The sequence below is a fragment of the Plecotus auritus genome (assembly GCF_963455305.1).
Source record: "Plecotus auritus genome assembly, chromosome: 5".
NCBI classification, from domain to species: domain Eukaryota; kingdom Metazoa; phylum Chordata; class Mammalia; order Chiroptera; family Vespertilionidae; genus Plecotus; species Plecotus auritus.
In genome coordinates, this window is record NC_137776.1 from 119,233,782 (window position 1) to 119,251,049 (window position 17,268).

The 17,268-nt window shown below is 39.7% G+C and overlaps 1 protein-coding gene across 32 annotated transcripts in view; it reads left to right on the forward strand.

Annotated features, from left to right (window-relative positions):
- Positions 1 to 17,268, forward strand: part of ELAVL2 (ELAV like RNA binding protein 2) — a 161,975-nt gene that overhangs the window by 81,269 nt on the left and 63,438 nt on the right. For 14 of the 32 annotated variants that reach the window (XM_080667453.1, XM_080667480.1, XM_080667450.1 and 11 more), the window contains 2 exons: positions 821 to 911; positions 3,711 to 3,954. In XM_080667453.1, the coding sequence (XP_080523579.1) occupies positions 840 to 911; positions 3,711 to 3,954 (316 nt within the window). In that variant the 5' untranslated portion in view covers positions 821 to 839. The remainder of the gene's footprint in view (positions 1 to 820; positions 912 to 3,710; positions 3,955 to 17,268) is intronic. The other 18 variants (XM_080667464.1, XM_080667473.1, XM_080667468.1 and 15 more) reach the window with 2 other exon arrangements.

The window sequence follows — 17,268 nt, forward strand, 5'->3', positions numbered from 1 at the left end:
GTGGCTTTGTTTAGTATTCGGGCAAGTTGTAATAAGTCGTGAATGGCCCATTAACTATATTGGAGGCCTCATAGCAGCACTAATTTCAAATCGTGCTGGGTTTACAATTTACATATTAAAAATGTTCACTTGATTTCGTTCAGGGACAAAGTTGACATCCTATATAAGCATTACTCCAAACAATCCTATTTATTGGTCCAATTATTTCAATTGAAGGATGCTGGTTTACTGCCTCTTAGTATATGTGAACAATTCTCAGTGAAACTGTGGCAGAATAACCTCACAGGGTTCCGATTCACTTTTAATTTTCAGTCCCAGGATTAAGGATCATTTAAAGTATAATGTAACATTGTGGGCAAATATAGCTTCTCTTAATGCCCTTCTGATATTTTGAGGAAAGAGTGCTTTTATGCAAAGCATTCACTTATGAATTGCATGACTGCCTTTCTCACTATAAAATTTCATTCACATTTCCTCCCTTCTCCCACATCCATAAGAGTTAGGACAGCATGCCGTGTTTTTCTTCATTTTACAATTTAAAATATATTTTTTAAGATAGTTCTTTAGGATAGATGCCAAGGTAACTAGTTAATACTGTTTTGAAATCAGGCTCTTAATTTAAAATGCTTAATTTGTGCAAGAAAACGACATGTTAAAATGAATTTGGAAAGATTAGATTGGAATTGCCTCAAATTCAATTACGCCACACTGCATGGACGTGCTGGGAATATTAATGCAATCACTGTAAATTTTGTACAAACTGATCTGTTGCATTATCTTGCTCATCTAACATACGGTACTTTTTGTGTCCATATTGCAGACGGCAACTCCAAACTAACATGGCAGTCAGACTGTGTGATGTGGCTTCTCTGCTTAGAAGTGGTTCGTGGGCAGCAGAGCCTTGGACTGGGGTCTGTGGGATTTTTCTTAAATTCTGTAGGCTGCTTTTTTCAAGCATGTTGCAGGAAGTGCTGAGGCCATACCAAACACTTGAACTTTTCATTTGGCATACGAATTACTCTTACATTCAGCCGATGACGGTATGGCCATCATTAGGACTTAAAGCCCATGGCAATTTTAACCACGGTGGTATATGCAGCATCAGAACCATGCTCTTGTCTCTGACTTTTTCTATTCTAAATTAGGATTTAGTGCAGACTCAAAAGAGTGACAAGCTTTCTTTAAAAAAAAAATACAAATACAAAAAAGTTTTGGTATGGTCTGAATACTAAGTTACCGTAATTCTTTACATTCTGTTTACTATGTATTTTTTTGGTTACTAAATTTTAGAAGTTATTCACAATTCCTGACGCTCCCCAAAAGTTGTTGAAATGGTAAATCTGGCTGGAAATTATTTGCCCAGTAACTGTTGAAAGAGTTTGCATTCTGTGAACAGTTGTGTTGAGCCTATCAATGAAATATGCATTATTTGTAAAATATAGCACATTAGTATCATTTTATTCTGAGCAGATGGTCCTATAGCTGAGAGATGCTGTAATTTTCAGTGCACACAGCCTACTGCAGCTGTTCACTTGAATGTTGGCTTAGGAGCTCATTCTTGCCACCTGAACATAGAAATAAATGTGCAATTAAGTGAGGAGTGTTTGTTGTCCTTACTAAATCCTGCTAATTTCAGTCAGTGAACACTTTCATGTTTCAGATGCCATCCCAGTGAGCTTCAGTCCAAATCTCATAGTTGAGGCTCATCCAGTTTCTACACGTGCATAACCCTAACTTTTGAATAGCGAGTTGTTTTAATTGGCCTTGGCCTCTCTCATCTTGCAGCTCATTGTTTTCATAACTGCTGGGCAAAAGTTAATCCCACAAAAATTTTGCTGTGGGAAGTGACCCACAGCTAGTATTCTACAAATTGGAACAGTTATGCTTTATTAGGAGATCTGAAACCTCCTTTCTCAATTTCAGGTAAATTTGTTAATTACAATAAAATGCACATCTTGAATTGTGTCAGACTTTTTTGTTTCCAGTCAGGTTCCCAAAGGTTTCTTTATTCCTTTAAGCAACTCCCTGAGAATACTTGTCCTATAGATGTAGCTTGCAGCTTGTAGAATAAAGACCCATTTCTTTGAAAAGGAAATGAAGTCCTGGAGGGGCTATGGGCTGTTCGAAGTTTCCTAGGTTCTCTGGCTTTGTCTCCTATTTTTTTTATCATGATAGCACTGATTCTTGTCCCGTGCGGCAGGCCTCATTCTGGTCAGTCTCAATCTGTTCTCTGCTGCCTTCTTTTTTAAACATCTCTTGCAGCAGAGATTTCTTCCTGTTTGCTTATGCACTGTTATGTCCTTTTGTTTTTCCTAGGCAATATGGTTTTTTAAAATACTTTTTTCCCTCTTTTCCTGTAACACCCTTTTCCTCTACTTTGCTTTTTAAATTTTGTCTCAGATTCTTTGCTTTTTTATATGTTAAAACTTCCCCAAAACTAGTATCCAATCCATTCAGAATTGTCACTTTTGAGAAGTGGTTTTTTGGTAAGATGAGTGGTGTATTGGATGTACGAGGAATGGTGATCCTTTCAGCGATGCTTTGGTTTTTGGATTCCCCCACAATCTTGGCTATCCTGGGTAGATAGCTGTTGAAAGATGGTTTTAGAAAACTTGGGGCTGTGGTTATGAATGACTCTGATGCTCAAGGAGCATATGATTGATTTTTAGGGAATTAGATCCAAATTTCCTTAAGTGATTTTTAGAGTAGCCTGAAAAATTTGAGGCTATTTCCCTAACTCTGCTGTTGATGCTGCATTTGGAGTTTATAGATGCATTTTCAACAGGCTATGTGCTCAATTGAAAATTCCTTGGGCTGGTCTGTTTGCAAAAGTTGATGTATTTATTACACTGCTGTTTTAGTGGACTGGATAGTTTTATTTTTTTTAAATGTCAGACTTAAGGCACAATATCCATGTTGAATTGTTTGGGGATTTCATTTTGATGCTTTAGATCAGTTGCCTTGTTGGTGATCTTTAGCTGTCAAGGTTGACAAAAATGGCTAGTTAGATTCTATAAGGTACACTATAAGTACTCATAGCTTCTTTCCCAAGATATCCTACAAATCCTTTTCACACCCTAGCATATAATATCTGATATTTTCTTATTTCTTACCAACAGAAGGGGTCTAAGATACTGTCAATCAAAACCATTTTCAATATGTAACCAAAACAGTACATGTTGACAAATTTATATTTTTTAAGTACTTTTGCTTCTTCGTTTTAATCAATGGATGTCTGTCAGTTTTTAGAAGATTGAAATTCCTAGGCTAACTGAAAATCTCTTCAAAGTTAGGTAGAACATTTTTTTTTTTGGTTTGTTTTTGGTAGCATGTTAAGCCTTTTATTTTTTAGTTTGTTTTTTAGTCAGGGTTCAATTCTTTGCCTTTTGGTGCTAAATTTTCTGAAGTCTGTGGACACTGCAGGTGAGTAAGGGTATGTGAGTAGACTCAGAAGGTGGTTCTAGAGAATGTTTAAGATTTAAATTGTGCTTATGTGCATGTATGGAATATGTATGTGTAAGTATCACTGTGATCTTAATTGAATAGCTTAATATGAAGTAAAAATCAGCATAGGCGTTGCACTTTTTGTTGAAACTTTATTGTTATTTCAGCAGAACGACTGTGTTTAAATTTTTGGGTGGAATTTTTAATAGTTTGTGAAATATGAATTCTGACAGAATTTTGACATTTCTTATTGTCTCTGTATTTAGCAGGTGATTGCTGCCATGGAAACACAACTGTCTAATGGGCCAACTTGTAATAACACAGCCAATGGTCCAACCACCATAAACAACAACTGCTCGTCACCAGTGGACTCTGGGAACACGGAGGACAGCAAGACCAACCTAATAGTCAACTACCTTCCTCAGAACATGACACAGGAGGAGCTCAAGAGTCTTTTTGGAAGCATTGGAGAGATAGAGTCTTGTAAGCTTGTAAGAGACAAAATAACAGGTATGCAGTTTTATATATTTATTCATCTTTAAAGGTCTGTGTTCCAAGGTGTGAGAAAATAAGTTTACTACTTGTCCTGCATTTTACACATCTAGTTATTTCCTGTGTGAAACTTAGTTTTAAGAATTTTATTTCCCTTTTTTAAAGCATAAAATTGTTTTATGGGCAGTATCTATTATAACTAGACTTTCATATACTCTGAACTGTATAATAACATCTTTGAAAAATGTTTTAAACGTGCATGTGTCTGGGACAGCAAATATCACGTTAATCGTTGGTTTTTAGCTTCCTGAGCTTACATGACTTAGCATTTCAGCAGTGAGATAATTAAGGATAGTAGTGTGTTGGGAAAGGGGGGAAAAAACCCTCTTTAAATGTCCTTTCCCTTAAGTCTGTATAGTCCTTCTGCGTATAACATATATGAACAGAGTAAGTGGTAATATTCACATTGTCAGTGTATAAATATTTGCACTGATACCATTTGAGTGTAGCAAGATCTTAAATTTTGTTCCTTGACAAGGAAAGGATTGCTCCTCTTATAAAGATAAGAATGAAAGGATGGGTAATTTGGCCTTTAATGATGGATGCTACATTTTGAATATTAGGTAGTAGAAAATCTCGTTGGTATTTTGTAAGATTTGACTAAATTTTTAGAATAAGCCAGAATCCAATTCAGAGCATGCTCTTGGGATAGAAGGGTTAGTGTTCCTGCAGGAGTTCTTTTCAAACACTGAGGCTATATGAAGTTAAGTGTAGACAGACTCTGTAGCTTTTTCATGGTGGTGTTAAATGTGAGTAATGATGTCTGTCAAATTGGTTTACCTGGCTTATAAAAAAATAAAACTAAATATTACAAGTGATTAAAAGATACTTAAAGACAGCGTGACAAGTCAGACCTGGAGTCTGAACTTTACTCAATTACCCTGGACATGTCAACTCTTGGCTTCAGGTTTCCCCTGGTAAAATGAGGTAGAGGCAGGGGACAAGGTCATACTAGGTAATTTCTGAGGTCAGTTGTGACCTGAAATGGCTTTAACTGTTCTTCTATCAAGATAGCAGGGCTTGCCCAGCCGGTGTGGGTGGGTGAGCATCGACCTATGAACCAGGAGGTTAACCTTCGATTCCCAGTCGGGGCACATGCCCAGGTTGCGGGCTCGATCCCCAGTTGGGGGGAGTGTGCAGGAGGCAGCCAATAGATGATTCTCTCTCATCACTCATGTTTCTTTCTCTCCCGCTCTCCCTTCGTCTCTGAAATCAATAAATATATATATATATTTAAAAAGATAGGACTTATTCTCTCTAAGATAAGTGAGTTCTTAGAGCTATCACCTGCGGGGAGAGAGGGCTGTTGCTCAGCCCGGCCTGCGCCCTCTCGCAATTCAGGACTCCTCAGGTAGGGTCCCTAGGCCTGGCTGGCAAACAGGGCCTATTGGGCTTTCCTTCCCCCTGCTGCCGGCAGCTGGCCCAGCCCCCGCTGTTGCCACTGCTTGCCATCTGTGCAGCACTGTTTCCCACCCCCCCCACCTGTTGCATCCCTCTGCGGGCGACAGGCATGGGGTGCAATTGCTTGGCTGGCCTGGCGATCTTTTCTTAATTGCTTGGCTCTGCGGGGTGATCACTGGCTGCCCCCACACACTTGCTCACCCACCTCAGCGCCACCAGCCGGATGGCGATGGCGTGGGCTTCCCTCTGTGGCCACTGGCCAGATGGCCTGGGCCTCCCTCTGTGGCCACTGGCAGGGTGGCCTGGGGCTCCCTCTATGGGGCGATCGATCGCAGGGCTCCGAGATCGATGGATCTGCAGAGGGAGGCCCCGCCCACCCACTGCAGGGCTGCCTGCTGGGTAGCCTGGCCCTCCCTCTTTGAGGTGATCAATCGTGGGGCTCTGTGATTGATCACAGTGTAGAGGGAGGCCCTGCCTCCCCGATGGGGCTCCATGATTGATCGCTGTACAGAGTGTGGCCTGGGCCTCCCTCTTTGGGGTGATTGATCAAGGAGTGCCCCCCATCGATAGCCCCACAGAGGGTGGCTCAGGCCTCCCTCTGTGGGGTGATCATGGGGTGATAGCGGGGCCCCCTGACCAATGGCATCGCACCCGACTTGGCTGGCCTGGCGCCAGTGCGTGTCATAGCGTGGTCATCCGGAAGGTTGTCCGGACGGTCATTCTGCTGTTCAGTCGTTTGGTCACTTTGCATATTATGCTTTTATTATTATAGCTGTGTCTTTTATGATACTATTATTTTATTATTTTTAGCAAAACAATATCCTTTATATATGAATTTTGCAACCTCTTTGACATAAATGGCTGTGCGGTAAATGGTGTGAAAGCTGTGTTATAAATGTGTGTTTTCTGGTTTGACGGCTTGGTAACTATCCCTACCATTAAAAAAAAATTGATACTTGAATTAATACTGGCAGACTACATTAATATTTGTTGTCCATTTCTTTCACCCCACCCCCACGCGACTCCCACCACTGCCCTTGTCTTTTCACTGAAAGGGAGCTAATAGCGTTTCCCTCCATGGTAACATTTCTGTTTAACATCTCTGGTAAACAAGTGGAATACCCAAGGAAACTGACAGTGAGCATGAGGGTCAAAGGATGTTTTCTAATATTTCTTCCCATATTTCTTGGAATAAGTCTTACATTGACAGACAAATTTGAGAAATTCTGCTCTCCCACAGTTTCCTATTGAAGATCCACACTGCAGATCATTAGCACATTAAAACTGTTAAAACCCTGCTGTAAAGAGAAACTGGTGTGACTTACAGTTTCCCAGCCTTATTTGACCATGGAACTCATTCTGTGGATCCCCCCACACACTATATTCCCATTGGACATGTTGCTATAAAAGCTTTTGGAGTCATTTATTAACTGGTTATCAGACAATTATTCTGTGACCTTTTCACATCAATAAAATATGAGCATGTTTCATAAAATGCAAGTCCATGATAATGAACTATAAGTTAAAGTTGGGTAGTAAATCTGAATACAAAGGATCTCTTCTTCTAGTAATCCTGTTTTGATTAGGCCCATTGACATCTTATCCTTTGGATAGGTTAAAATAGTGTTCAGAATGGTCTGACTTACTTAGTTTCGAGCATAAATTACCTTAGTTTTTTTAATTCTGAGTTTCTGTAAATTATGTGTATTGAACAAAATAGTCTATGAAATTATAGATTTCTAAAACCTGGTTTTAATGGTTGCACTTTGCAAAGTGGGCATATCTTCCTAAGAAGCTATTATTACCATTTCTCTAGAAGTGTTTGAACGAATTTGTGGGGATTTGGACCCTGCCCTGTAGTGTTTGGCATTAGCCAGCTGGTGCAGTCCCTCAGTTTACACGTTTAGGGACAGGTCAGAGTTCCTTGATCTCGCTGTAATTATCCAATTTACCCTTCTTCCTGGGGAGCTGTTGGGCCAGCTCTTGGTATTCTGATTTTGTAGGAGGTGAGCATTAATTGTCTGGGTCATCAGAAAACTCTGAGATAACTCTTTGGAAAGAAAATTTAAATCCCTCCTTTTCACTTTTCTTAAATCTTTTCTTAAAGAATGCTGAATTAGGAAACAACCTCAGGCATAAAAATAACTACTTAGGAAAGTGTAGGCCTCTTTCTTGAGTCCTAAAAGAAAGTATGTAATTTTCAAATTGTGTTGGTGTTAGCAAATTAATGTCACTATTTTGATAGAACGAGGATTAGGGAAATACATTAAGACACGTCTTCAGTAGCAAATACAACAGTCTTCTCTCCAGCCTACATTCTATTATGTTGTTCTCCAGGCCCTCTCTTTGGGTTCGTCCCCAGCCTTATGCTTGCTTCTGTTTCCCATCTATAGGCATTCATCACGAGAAGCTGCTGCCGCTTGTGCAGCTTAGCTGATGTGGGTTCATCCCTTTGAGTTGTTAAATGCACTTCAGAGTCCTTGACACCTGCTGATGCTGCATTCTAGAGGAGTGAAATGGATTTTATGATGCAAGGAATGAATAATAGAGCCTTTGAGTCAGAAAAGCCCTTGAGGTGACCGTAGCCAACTCTCTCACTTGACAGGTGATGAAAGGCTCAGGCTTGTTGAAATGACTAGTCCAAGGCCACGTGGCAATGAAGTGGTAGAGCAGGAACCAGAATTCTGGTTTTCTTGTTCTTTCCTGGAATGTTTCCTCCTTGCCTCTTTGGAGGCCAGAGTCTTGAATAATGAAGTGCAAGAGCAACTGATGAATGTATAATGAGACACAGAACTTGTACAGGAGGGGAGCACCTTGTGGGGAGTGTGGCTCCTTTGGAAGGCATATGGGAGATTTTTGAGAGTTGAGGACTGAGGGATCCATAAAATGAGGATTACCCTTGCCTCTCTAGAAACTTTATAATCTATGGTTGTAAATTTGGATATTCTAGTCCAGTTGTTCCAAATCTGGCTGCATTCTGACCTTTAAAAATAAAGATTCCGGAGGCTTTGGGAATCTTGTCAGAAAGCTCCCCAGGTGATTATGATGGGCAAGCAAACCCTTTGGGGACTTAGTTTTTTCAAGTATGGTCTGTGGGTTGTACCTGTATTAGAATCAATGGGATGACTGCCAGAAATTCATGTTCCTGGGCCTTGCCCCAACCTACTGAATCAGAATCTCTGTAGGTAGAGCCTAGAATGTTCCAGGTACCTGGGAGTTAGCCACTTTTTTTCCTAACCATTTTTCAGAGAGATACAACCATAGATGGACTTCCAGATTTACCTGAATTCTGCCTGGAGGTGGGAGACAGGTGTTATAACTGCAGTGCCTCATTCTATGGCAAACTACGTTTCAGGTGCTGCCCCTCCACATCAGTGGTCACCGATGAGTTCATTCCTGGGGTTCAGGACTAGAGATCTGCATTTAAAAGTCATGAGGCTGTGTCTTTATTGAACCTCATACCTTTCACTGAAAGCGTTTGTTTGTGTATGTGTGCATGTGTGTTTGTGTAATTAGTTTTCAAAACTCCAGGATAGCTTATTCTGTTGTTACTTTCCCTTTCTTCTAAAAGAAGAGCTAGAGAAATATGGTCTGTTGAAGACCCCAGGGAATGAGTGTGGCTCTTTTCTTTTAAATCTTGGTGTGATGGCTTCACTCTTACTCTAGGAATTGTTTGAGGTGGGTCCTATGCTGACCCCATCAGCTGCCAACTAGAAGCTTTCACACCAAAGGAAAAAACAAAGACCAAAACAACCAACCAACTACGAAGTACAAGAGGCCCGAGGAGGCACCTTGCCAAGGTGGATTATGTCTGAACTGGCAGTACCATGGATGTTATACTGGCCTCCCTTTTTTCCCCCTTAGAAAATCGTATCTACACTAATAAAAGAGGAAGATGCAAATTGACCATACATTCGTAACACCCACCAGCCAATCAGGAGTGAGTATGCAAATTAACCCAACAAAGATGGAAGGTGTGGGAAGGCGGAAAGGCAGCTCTGGGCTGGAGCGAAAAGGCGGCTCCGGCCGGAGCCACGGTGGTGCTGGCAGCCAGGGGAAGGAAGGCACATTCTTGCACGAATCTTTGTGCATCGGGCCTCTAGTATACACTGAGCGGACAGATTATTATGATCTCTGAACGCATAATAATCTGGCCACTCAGTGTATATCCTATTAATAAAAGGCTAATATGCAAATTGTCCCCTCGACCAGGAGTTCGACCAGCAGGCAGGCCAGCCAACTGCCCATGTCCCCTCCCCCTGGCCAGGCTGATTGGACCCTACCCATGCACGAATTCATGCACCAGGCCTCTAATTCTCTCTCTCTCTCTCTCTCTCTCTCTCTCTCTCTCTCTCTCTCTCTCTCTCTCTCTCAGTGGCCAGATTATTATGCGTTCAGAGATCATAATAATCTGGCTACTCAGTGTGTGTGTGTGTGTGTGTATATGTGTATATATGTGTGTGTGTGTGTGTGTGTGTGTGTGTGTGTGTGTGTGTGTATATATATAATATGTTCCCAGCTAGGTTTAAGTTATATCTGTATTGCTTCTTGACAACTTTAAAGTTACTTTTTTTGATCCTGGTTTATTTTATCAGAATAATGTGGTTTTAAACTTCATTTTAATGGCATGGTATCCTCCCTTTCTCTTTAACATACAATCATAGCTCCTTGGGATTGAAACAGATAAGTGGTATTTTATCAGACTAATACATAACTTCAAATTCAGTAGCATTTATTTACTATGATGCAATCAGTCAATCATACTGAGCTTGGGTGTTCTGATGAACATCAATTTGAAAAGGTGGTTGTGTGTGTCAGTTACAGTCTTAATGTCAACTGTTAGACGTCCATAGATGGTATCAAGAGGTCAAGAATCTTGATTCTTGAAGAACAGTAGTTGAAAAAAGTAGGGTGAGTGGGTTGGGGGCAGTGGTAGCCTAATAAACACCTCACTTTGCAGACCTGGGGTGCTATTTAGTCAGAAATTTGCCAGAAAGGGTGGTGTGTGGCCAGGTTTTCAGGAAATAAGATAATGGCTCCGTGGATAAATGCTTCGGAGGGCCCTGGTGTGTTAACTGTGGGATGAGTACATTTGAGTTCGGCTATCTTTAGAGTTTAGTGACTACATTTGTAAATAATGAAATTTGTATTTTTTTAAAAACTTATTAATTTTTACATTGTACCTTTGTCTTTTTCAAAGGTAATTACTAATCAGTCATTTAAAAAATTTGATGTTATCACTATAGAAACATTTCATAAACTTTAAAAATTGTTACTCAAACCTTGAACTGGGGTGTTTTAGAGAACAATTTTCAGTGTCAGTGTTGATTAACTTAGACAAAAAAATTTCAGGACAATGAAATTTGAAATTTATAAAATTTAAGAAATCAAATACAGTTTTTTTTTTGGTTTTGTTTTTGGTGTTGTTTTTTACCATTGTTAAGGCTGAAAAACTTTTTTTCTACCCTCTTTATTCACAGGCCCTCAGTCACTGAACCTAACAAGACAGATAATACAATGTTATATGTTGGTTTTATTTCAGTAAATCTAAGGGGAATAGTTTAAAAGGAGAAGAGGCACATAATTTTCATTAATATTTTAAGTGTACTGGAGTTCACAGAAAATAGTTGAAATTCAGAGTGGCTTATATTCCATTTTTATGAGGGAGTGAGGGTCTGGACTCCGAAGCTCAGTAAATTGTGGGGAAGTGATCAGGACATATATGGTGGAAAGTCATGGAGGATATCAGGCTATTTTAGCAAGGATTGTGTATGGGTCTTGGTATTGGCTCTCCACCGTGGGTGGTGAGAGCTGCTCTCCCTGGTACAGGAAAGGGGATTCCTTCATTCACTGGAAATTTATGACCTGCTTTTAGGTGGGAAAAGAGAGGGCAGAGCACCCTTCCTTCCTGCCTCTGTTGCTTCTTAATTGCCTTCAGCTAAAAATAATCCTTATGCCAGAGTGGCATATTTGGGGTGGTACATTCTGGAGCCCTTTACCATGAAACAAATTGTCTCTCAGTAAGCAAAACTAAACAGAAAAGTTTCTTTTTTGCATATCCTATGGTAATGAAACCTTAAATGGCTAGTTGCTGGGAAGAAAAAACATCTATTGTGAGAATGTAGACATGTTTGAAACAACCATTTCTGGTTAATTTGTAAATCATTTGGATTTTTTGTTTCTCTGATTTCTTGATGCTTATGTCTGTGTTACTTTATATTTTATTCTACCAGAGGAAATAAGTATCACAACTCCCAAGAACTAGATACTCATATGCCAAGAGTTTTTTTTTAAGACTATTTGCTGGGAAATACAGGTTGAACCTATTGGGTAAGTGAGGTTTAAGAGTTTGGATTCTGTGCATTCTTGGCCTTGTTAGTAGGATTTTTAGAATGACCGTGCCTGTCTTGCCAGTTGACTAGGAACAACTGTTGAGCATCTTTGACTTTCCTTTATTAGTTTGATACGAAACACAAACTTCAGTAATGCATAATCCATAGAAAATAAAATACAGTTGAAGTTCCTCTCTAAGGATTTCCCCCTTAAAATTTAGCAAAGTAGGACCGCTTGTGTGCTATTTGCTATTCCAGACCTTCCACGCTGGTTTTTTTTTTTTCTCTAGTGTTTTTTTTTTTTCTAGTTTCTGTTTACCTTTGCATTGGGAGATTGCTGGTACTATATAGAAACCATGTTCAATTTATTAGTTATTGGCTGTCTTGGTAACGGTGGAAAAATGTGGATGAGAAAAAAATCGGGAATTAATGGGAGAAGAAAAAGAGCAACTAAATTCTGATACAGGATTTCTTCTTCCTTTTGTAATCTGTAGAATGTTAAAATCCTGTTTCTCCTCAGGTATGAAATTGACTTAATCCGCCCTGCCTGCCTCTCCCACCCCCTCCTAACCCTCCCCCCAATTAAACCTGCTTTTCTTTGGGTGATTTTTATTCTCTCTTACTCCCTTATCTAGTATTATATTACCTGAGCACACCAGCCTTAGTTTTGTAACTTTCTAAATTATGACTAGAGCAAAGCATTTTTATTTTGCACCTATTGGAACATTTCCATTTAAATATCTCCTGAACAAAATACTATCAGAACTTGGAATTTCTTTTGCACATGTTCTAAGTTAATTGCCTTTCAGTGGAGTACACTGCTGCTACTGAATTTTGAGAGCTGTGGAAAGTGTGCCTTTCCAGCTAAAAAGGTCAACTTAAAAAATTTATTTTTGGCATTTAAGTTGTGTCATTTGATTTGTCAGGCCTATGTGGTGGCTCATTTAGCATGTTTGGTTCAGCTTATTAAAGCTTTAGGTCCAGTGTTTTGACACCATTGGATGTCTTTTCTATTGGTAACGGTACCTGTCATCAGATATTTTTTGAGGAGCTCTCAGCTCAGCTGTAAAGCCGTATTGCAGCTCTTCCAAGTTTCGGTGCATATACAGATCCTCAGTGAAAACTACCTTTTTGTGTTCTAACTATTCAGTAATCTCTCCCAACAATCATTCTGCATTGTTCTAAATTAGTACAAAAATTCTCACTCTGCATGCCTCCTTCAAGGAAAAAAAAATGCAAGATGGCAGTGTTTAATTTTTAAACTGTTTATAAGCATTCTTTTACATCTTCCCATGTGCAATGGACCTGAATGCAGTGGTAATAGGATTTTCCAAAGCCCTGTATTATTATTTGCTTAGCTTGGGATCCAGTTCTCGGGATTAACATTGAAACAAAACACCTGCTACCTTCTCTCCTGCTAGGGAGGTGGCTTACAATTGTACTAATTTTAGAGGTTTTAGCCCAGAAAGAACATGTTACACTTGGGTTCAAATCCTAGCCTAGCTACTTGTAATGTAGCCTTGTATGAGTTATTTGACTCTGAGCTTGAGTTTCTTCCCCGAAGTGCCTGGCACACAGCGGTGCTGTCTCTCTGCTATTCCCTTCTTACCTGTTAATAATCAGCTACTTGACAATTTCAGACCATTTTCTTCGGTTAAACTGTGTTCCCCCCCCCACCCATCCTCGTCTGAGGATATGCTTATTGATTTGAGAGAGGGAGAGAGAAACATTGGTTGGTTGCCTCCTGTACATGCGCCGACAGGGGCTCGAACCTGCAACCTAGGTATGTGCCCTGACTGGGAATTTAAACTGGCAACTTGTTGGCCTATGGAATGATGCTCTAACCATCTGAGCCACCAGCCAGCGTGGGAAAACTCATTTTTGATAAAATCTCCAAGGATAGGGTGTCCCCAAAAATGTATACATATGCTTTAATAGCTGATAGCTCAGTTTTGAAAATGAAATGTATTTTAATAAACACAGACTTTGTAATTATTCAAAGTGTGTGTATACTTTTTCGGGGGAACACTATAGATCTGTTGTCTTAGCATTCTTACAGTTTCTCATAAAGTGGGAAGAATGCAAAGTTAATTTTCTATCCTTTGCTATCTAGGTGATTAGACCAATGCAATTTTTTTTTCTAGGGGCGATTGCAAAGTGGGAATAGGAAGTAAGTACACGTCAGGATTTGGGAGCCCAGAGGATGATTAATGCTATTACACTAACCCCTATGAATTAGAGCTCTGGAGTGTGGAGATATTGCTCTGTGTGGTGTTGTGCGAATGTTATTCAGAATGAACGAGCTTGACTTAAAATATGAAGGTACTCTCAGCCCAGCTTCCCCATGGGACTGTCATTGTCCAGGAAGGTCAGCAAGTTGTTAAATTGAGCCATGAGGTATTGCTTATAAAAACTAACTTGGAGGGCTTGCTTTCACTTTTACGACATCTTTTCCCTTAAGATTAATACCCCTTTAACATAAATTGTAAATCCTATTACTAAATATTCTGATTTCATAAAATAAGATGTTCAACTAGGGCCATGGTCAGCAAACTGCGGCTCGTGAGCCCCATGCGGCTCTTTGGCCCCTTGAGTGTGGCTCTTTCACAAAATACCACGGCCTGGGCGAGTCTATTTTGAAGAAGTGGCGTTAGAAGAAGTTTAAGTTTAAAAAATTTGGCTCTCAAAAGAAATTTCAATCGTTGTACTGTTGATATTTGGCTCTGTTGACTAATAAGTTTGCTGAACACTGAACTAGGGGAATGCAGGGGCCTGCGTATTTGGTTGTTGAGAAGCCCGATATTCCTGTTGTGTTAGCAGATCAGAGCACATAGAAAAAAGATTGCTTTCCCTTTGTTTTCTTTCTGTTGAAATATTCATTGAAAACATTTAAAGCCTTGCTTTCTTCAGTCATCAAGACTTTACAGATTTCAGTTTGTGGAAGGGGGCTGGTGAGTTCCATGAGGCCATGGTTAACTTAGCAGATGCAGTTTTACATCTTGTTTTCCTTTTTTATTTTTTGTTAAATCCTTATGCATATTGTGAATTAGAGTTTATTTTTAGCTGTTAATGAGTTCTTTTCTCATCATTGTACTTTTTGTTGGAACACTGTTTTCTGCATGATGCTTTGATTTTGAAGGGGGAGTGTATATGGCTTGCAAGTCTTGTAATCCCACCCTCCAGCTCAACTAAAATTTGCATTTTTGCATTTGAGGTGATAGATCTGGTTACTTATTTCCTTGTAGAGTAGATGTGTAAATGCCCTGATTCTTCACCACCTGTCTGACTTTCAGGCTTTATCCTGAGAACGTCCAATTCTCCTTTTAATTTAATTTTTTTTACATATTTTTATTGATTTCAAAGAGGAAGGGAAAGAGAGAGAAAGATACAAACATCAATGATGAGAGAATCATTGATTGGCTGCCTCCTGATCAAGCCCCCAACCTGGCATGTGCCTTGACCGGGAATCAAACCATGACCTCCTGGTTCATAGGTCGATGGCTCAACCTCTGAGCCATGCCAGCTGGGCTCAAATTCTCATTTTAAAGTGAGGTTTGAAGGAGTTATAGATGCATGTAAACAGGTAAACCAGAATCATTTCATTGGATTCAAGGTCACTGGAGCCTGAGGGAACAACTTGCTTTCCTCATCTTTAAATTCAGGCTTAAGGAGTCACTGCATCAGTAACACCAAGGCAGTGTTTTCTGAATCCTTCTGCGACTCTGATTCTAGTCCTGAGAGCTTTGAAATAAATTATAGTTTTCTCTTATCATTATCTAGCTCTAGAATTCTGTGATTTTTTTTCTCTTTTGTGACCATAACTGCTAAGTTATCTCTTCTTAAACATAGTGCCAAAGGATTTGATGTAAGGTGCCAACAGCACATTAGTTTGGGATCTAACATTTTAACCTCAAGATATTAATTAAACCAGTTTTTTTAAAGACCCTTATATTCTGAGTATTTCTGGCCCTTTATTTCAGGGGTAAGTACCATCATTCCTGTTATAATAGGATTAAAATACAGAATTGTCAGTAATGATTTGTGACTGTGTTTTATATCAATACATTTATTATTGTAAGTTTTGAAAATTAGAAGCCTTTGCAAAAAGGCTCAATACCATACCACTGGATGTATTATATCCCCAAATTCCATAATCTAGAACATTAAAAATAGGACCTAATATGCTATATAGAAGTGCTGTGTGGAATCTTTGGGGCTTTGCTTTCTTGCTCTTATTTGACATTTTAGTTCTCTTGAGTGTTTATGGAAAGCAACACATGTGGGCATAGGCATCAATGTAGAGAGGGCATCTGATATTCTTTGCTGGCTTCTAGAGCAGGATGGTGGACTTTTTAAGAGTCCCCCCCCTTTATTTTAGGGGTGAGATTATTGCAAATGGACCTATGCTAGTTTAGTGTATACAGCTCGTAGGTCATTTTGGGTAGGTACAAGTGGGCACCAAAGAGGGAGGAGTGAAACAACCTCTTTTCAAGACCCAATTCTGCCACGTGTGCAGACATTTAGCAAGGAAGCCCAAGTGATTGACAGAACTGCTTTGCTTGAGGAAGTCCCAGTTCCCTGTTCTTGTGAAGGTGCTTGGATAACACCTACAGGAATTATTCACTTTGAGCTGACACCATTCCAGAGGCAGGGATCTGTGCCCCTGTTTGCATCATGCAAAAAGAAACCCTTCTAAACAGAGGCTGGACCATTTCACATTTAGGGGTTCTGTCCATAAGGATACAAGTGTCCTGTTTATACAATAGTGGCTAGTGTCTCTAATTCAGCCCATCTACATACCCTTGAATACCTTTAATTTTACAAACGAGACCCCGTTTCTAACTCCCATTACACTTATTAACAAGTAACTAGCTTGAGGAACAAAAGTCCATTATGCTCATGAGCAGAGAATTGGTTGTTGATTTAGCTATAGAGAGTAGATAGGCATGTAGTAGTCGCCTTTGTATTTTGCTACTTAATGACTCCTGGACTACATTCATGATAGTGTGTTAGATGACCAGCCCTAGAATTAAGGCTGAAACGCTGGGTGTACAGGTAAATTTACACTGATTCAAACCAAATTAAAAGAATAACTTTAGTGTGTGATAAAATATACATAACATAAAGTTGACCATTTTAAGTGTGCAGCTAAGTGACATTAAGTACATTCATAGTGCTGTGCAACCATTGCCACCATCCTTTTCTAGAATTGTTTCTCATCCCAAACAGAAACTCGGTACCCAATAAACAGTAACTTCCACCCTCAGCCCCTGGAAACCACCATTCTACTTTCTGTCTCTCTGAATTTGCCTGTTCTGGGTACCTCATGTAAATAAAAAGTGAAAGCTATATGTCATACCAAAGCATTTAAAAAGTAAATTATAGTGATTGTTTCAGGAGATGCTGGGTTTCTTTCTTGGGCTGTAAGCCAACCACTCTCCACCCTGAAATAGCTTATTTATCTTCAAACTTAGTTCTTGCCACTTTCCCCATAAAAGGAATATCCAGTTGTGAAATCGGGAATTTGTGTAGCCTCCAC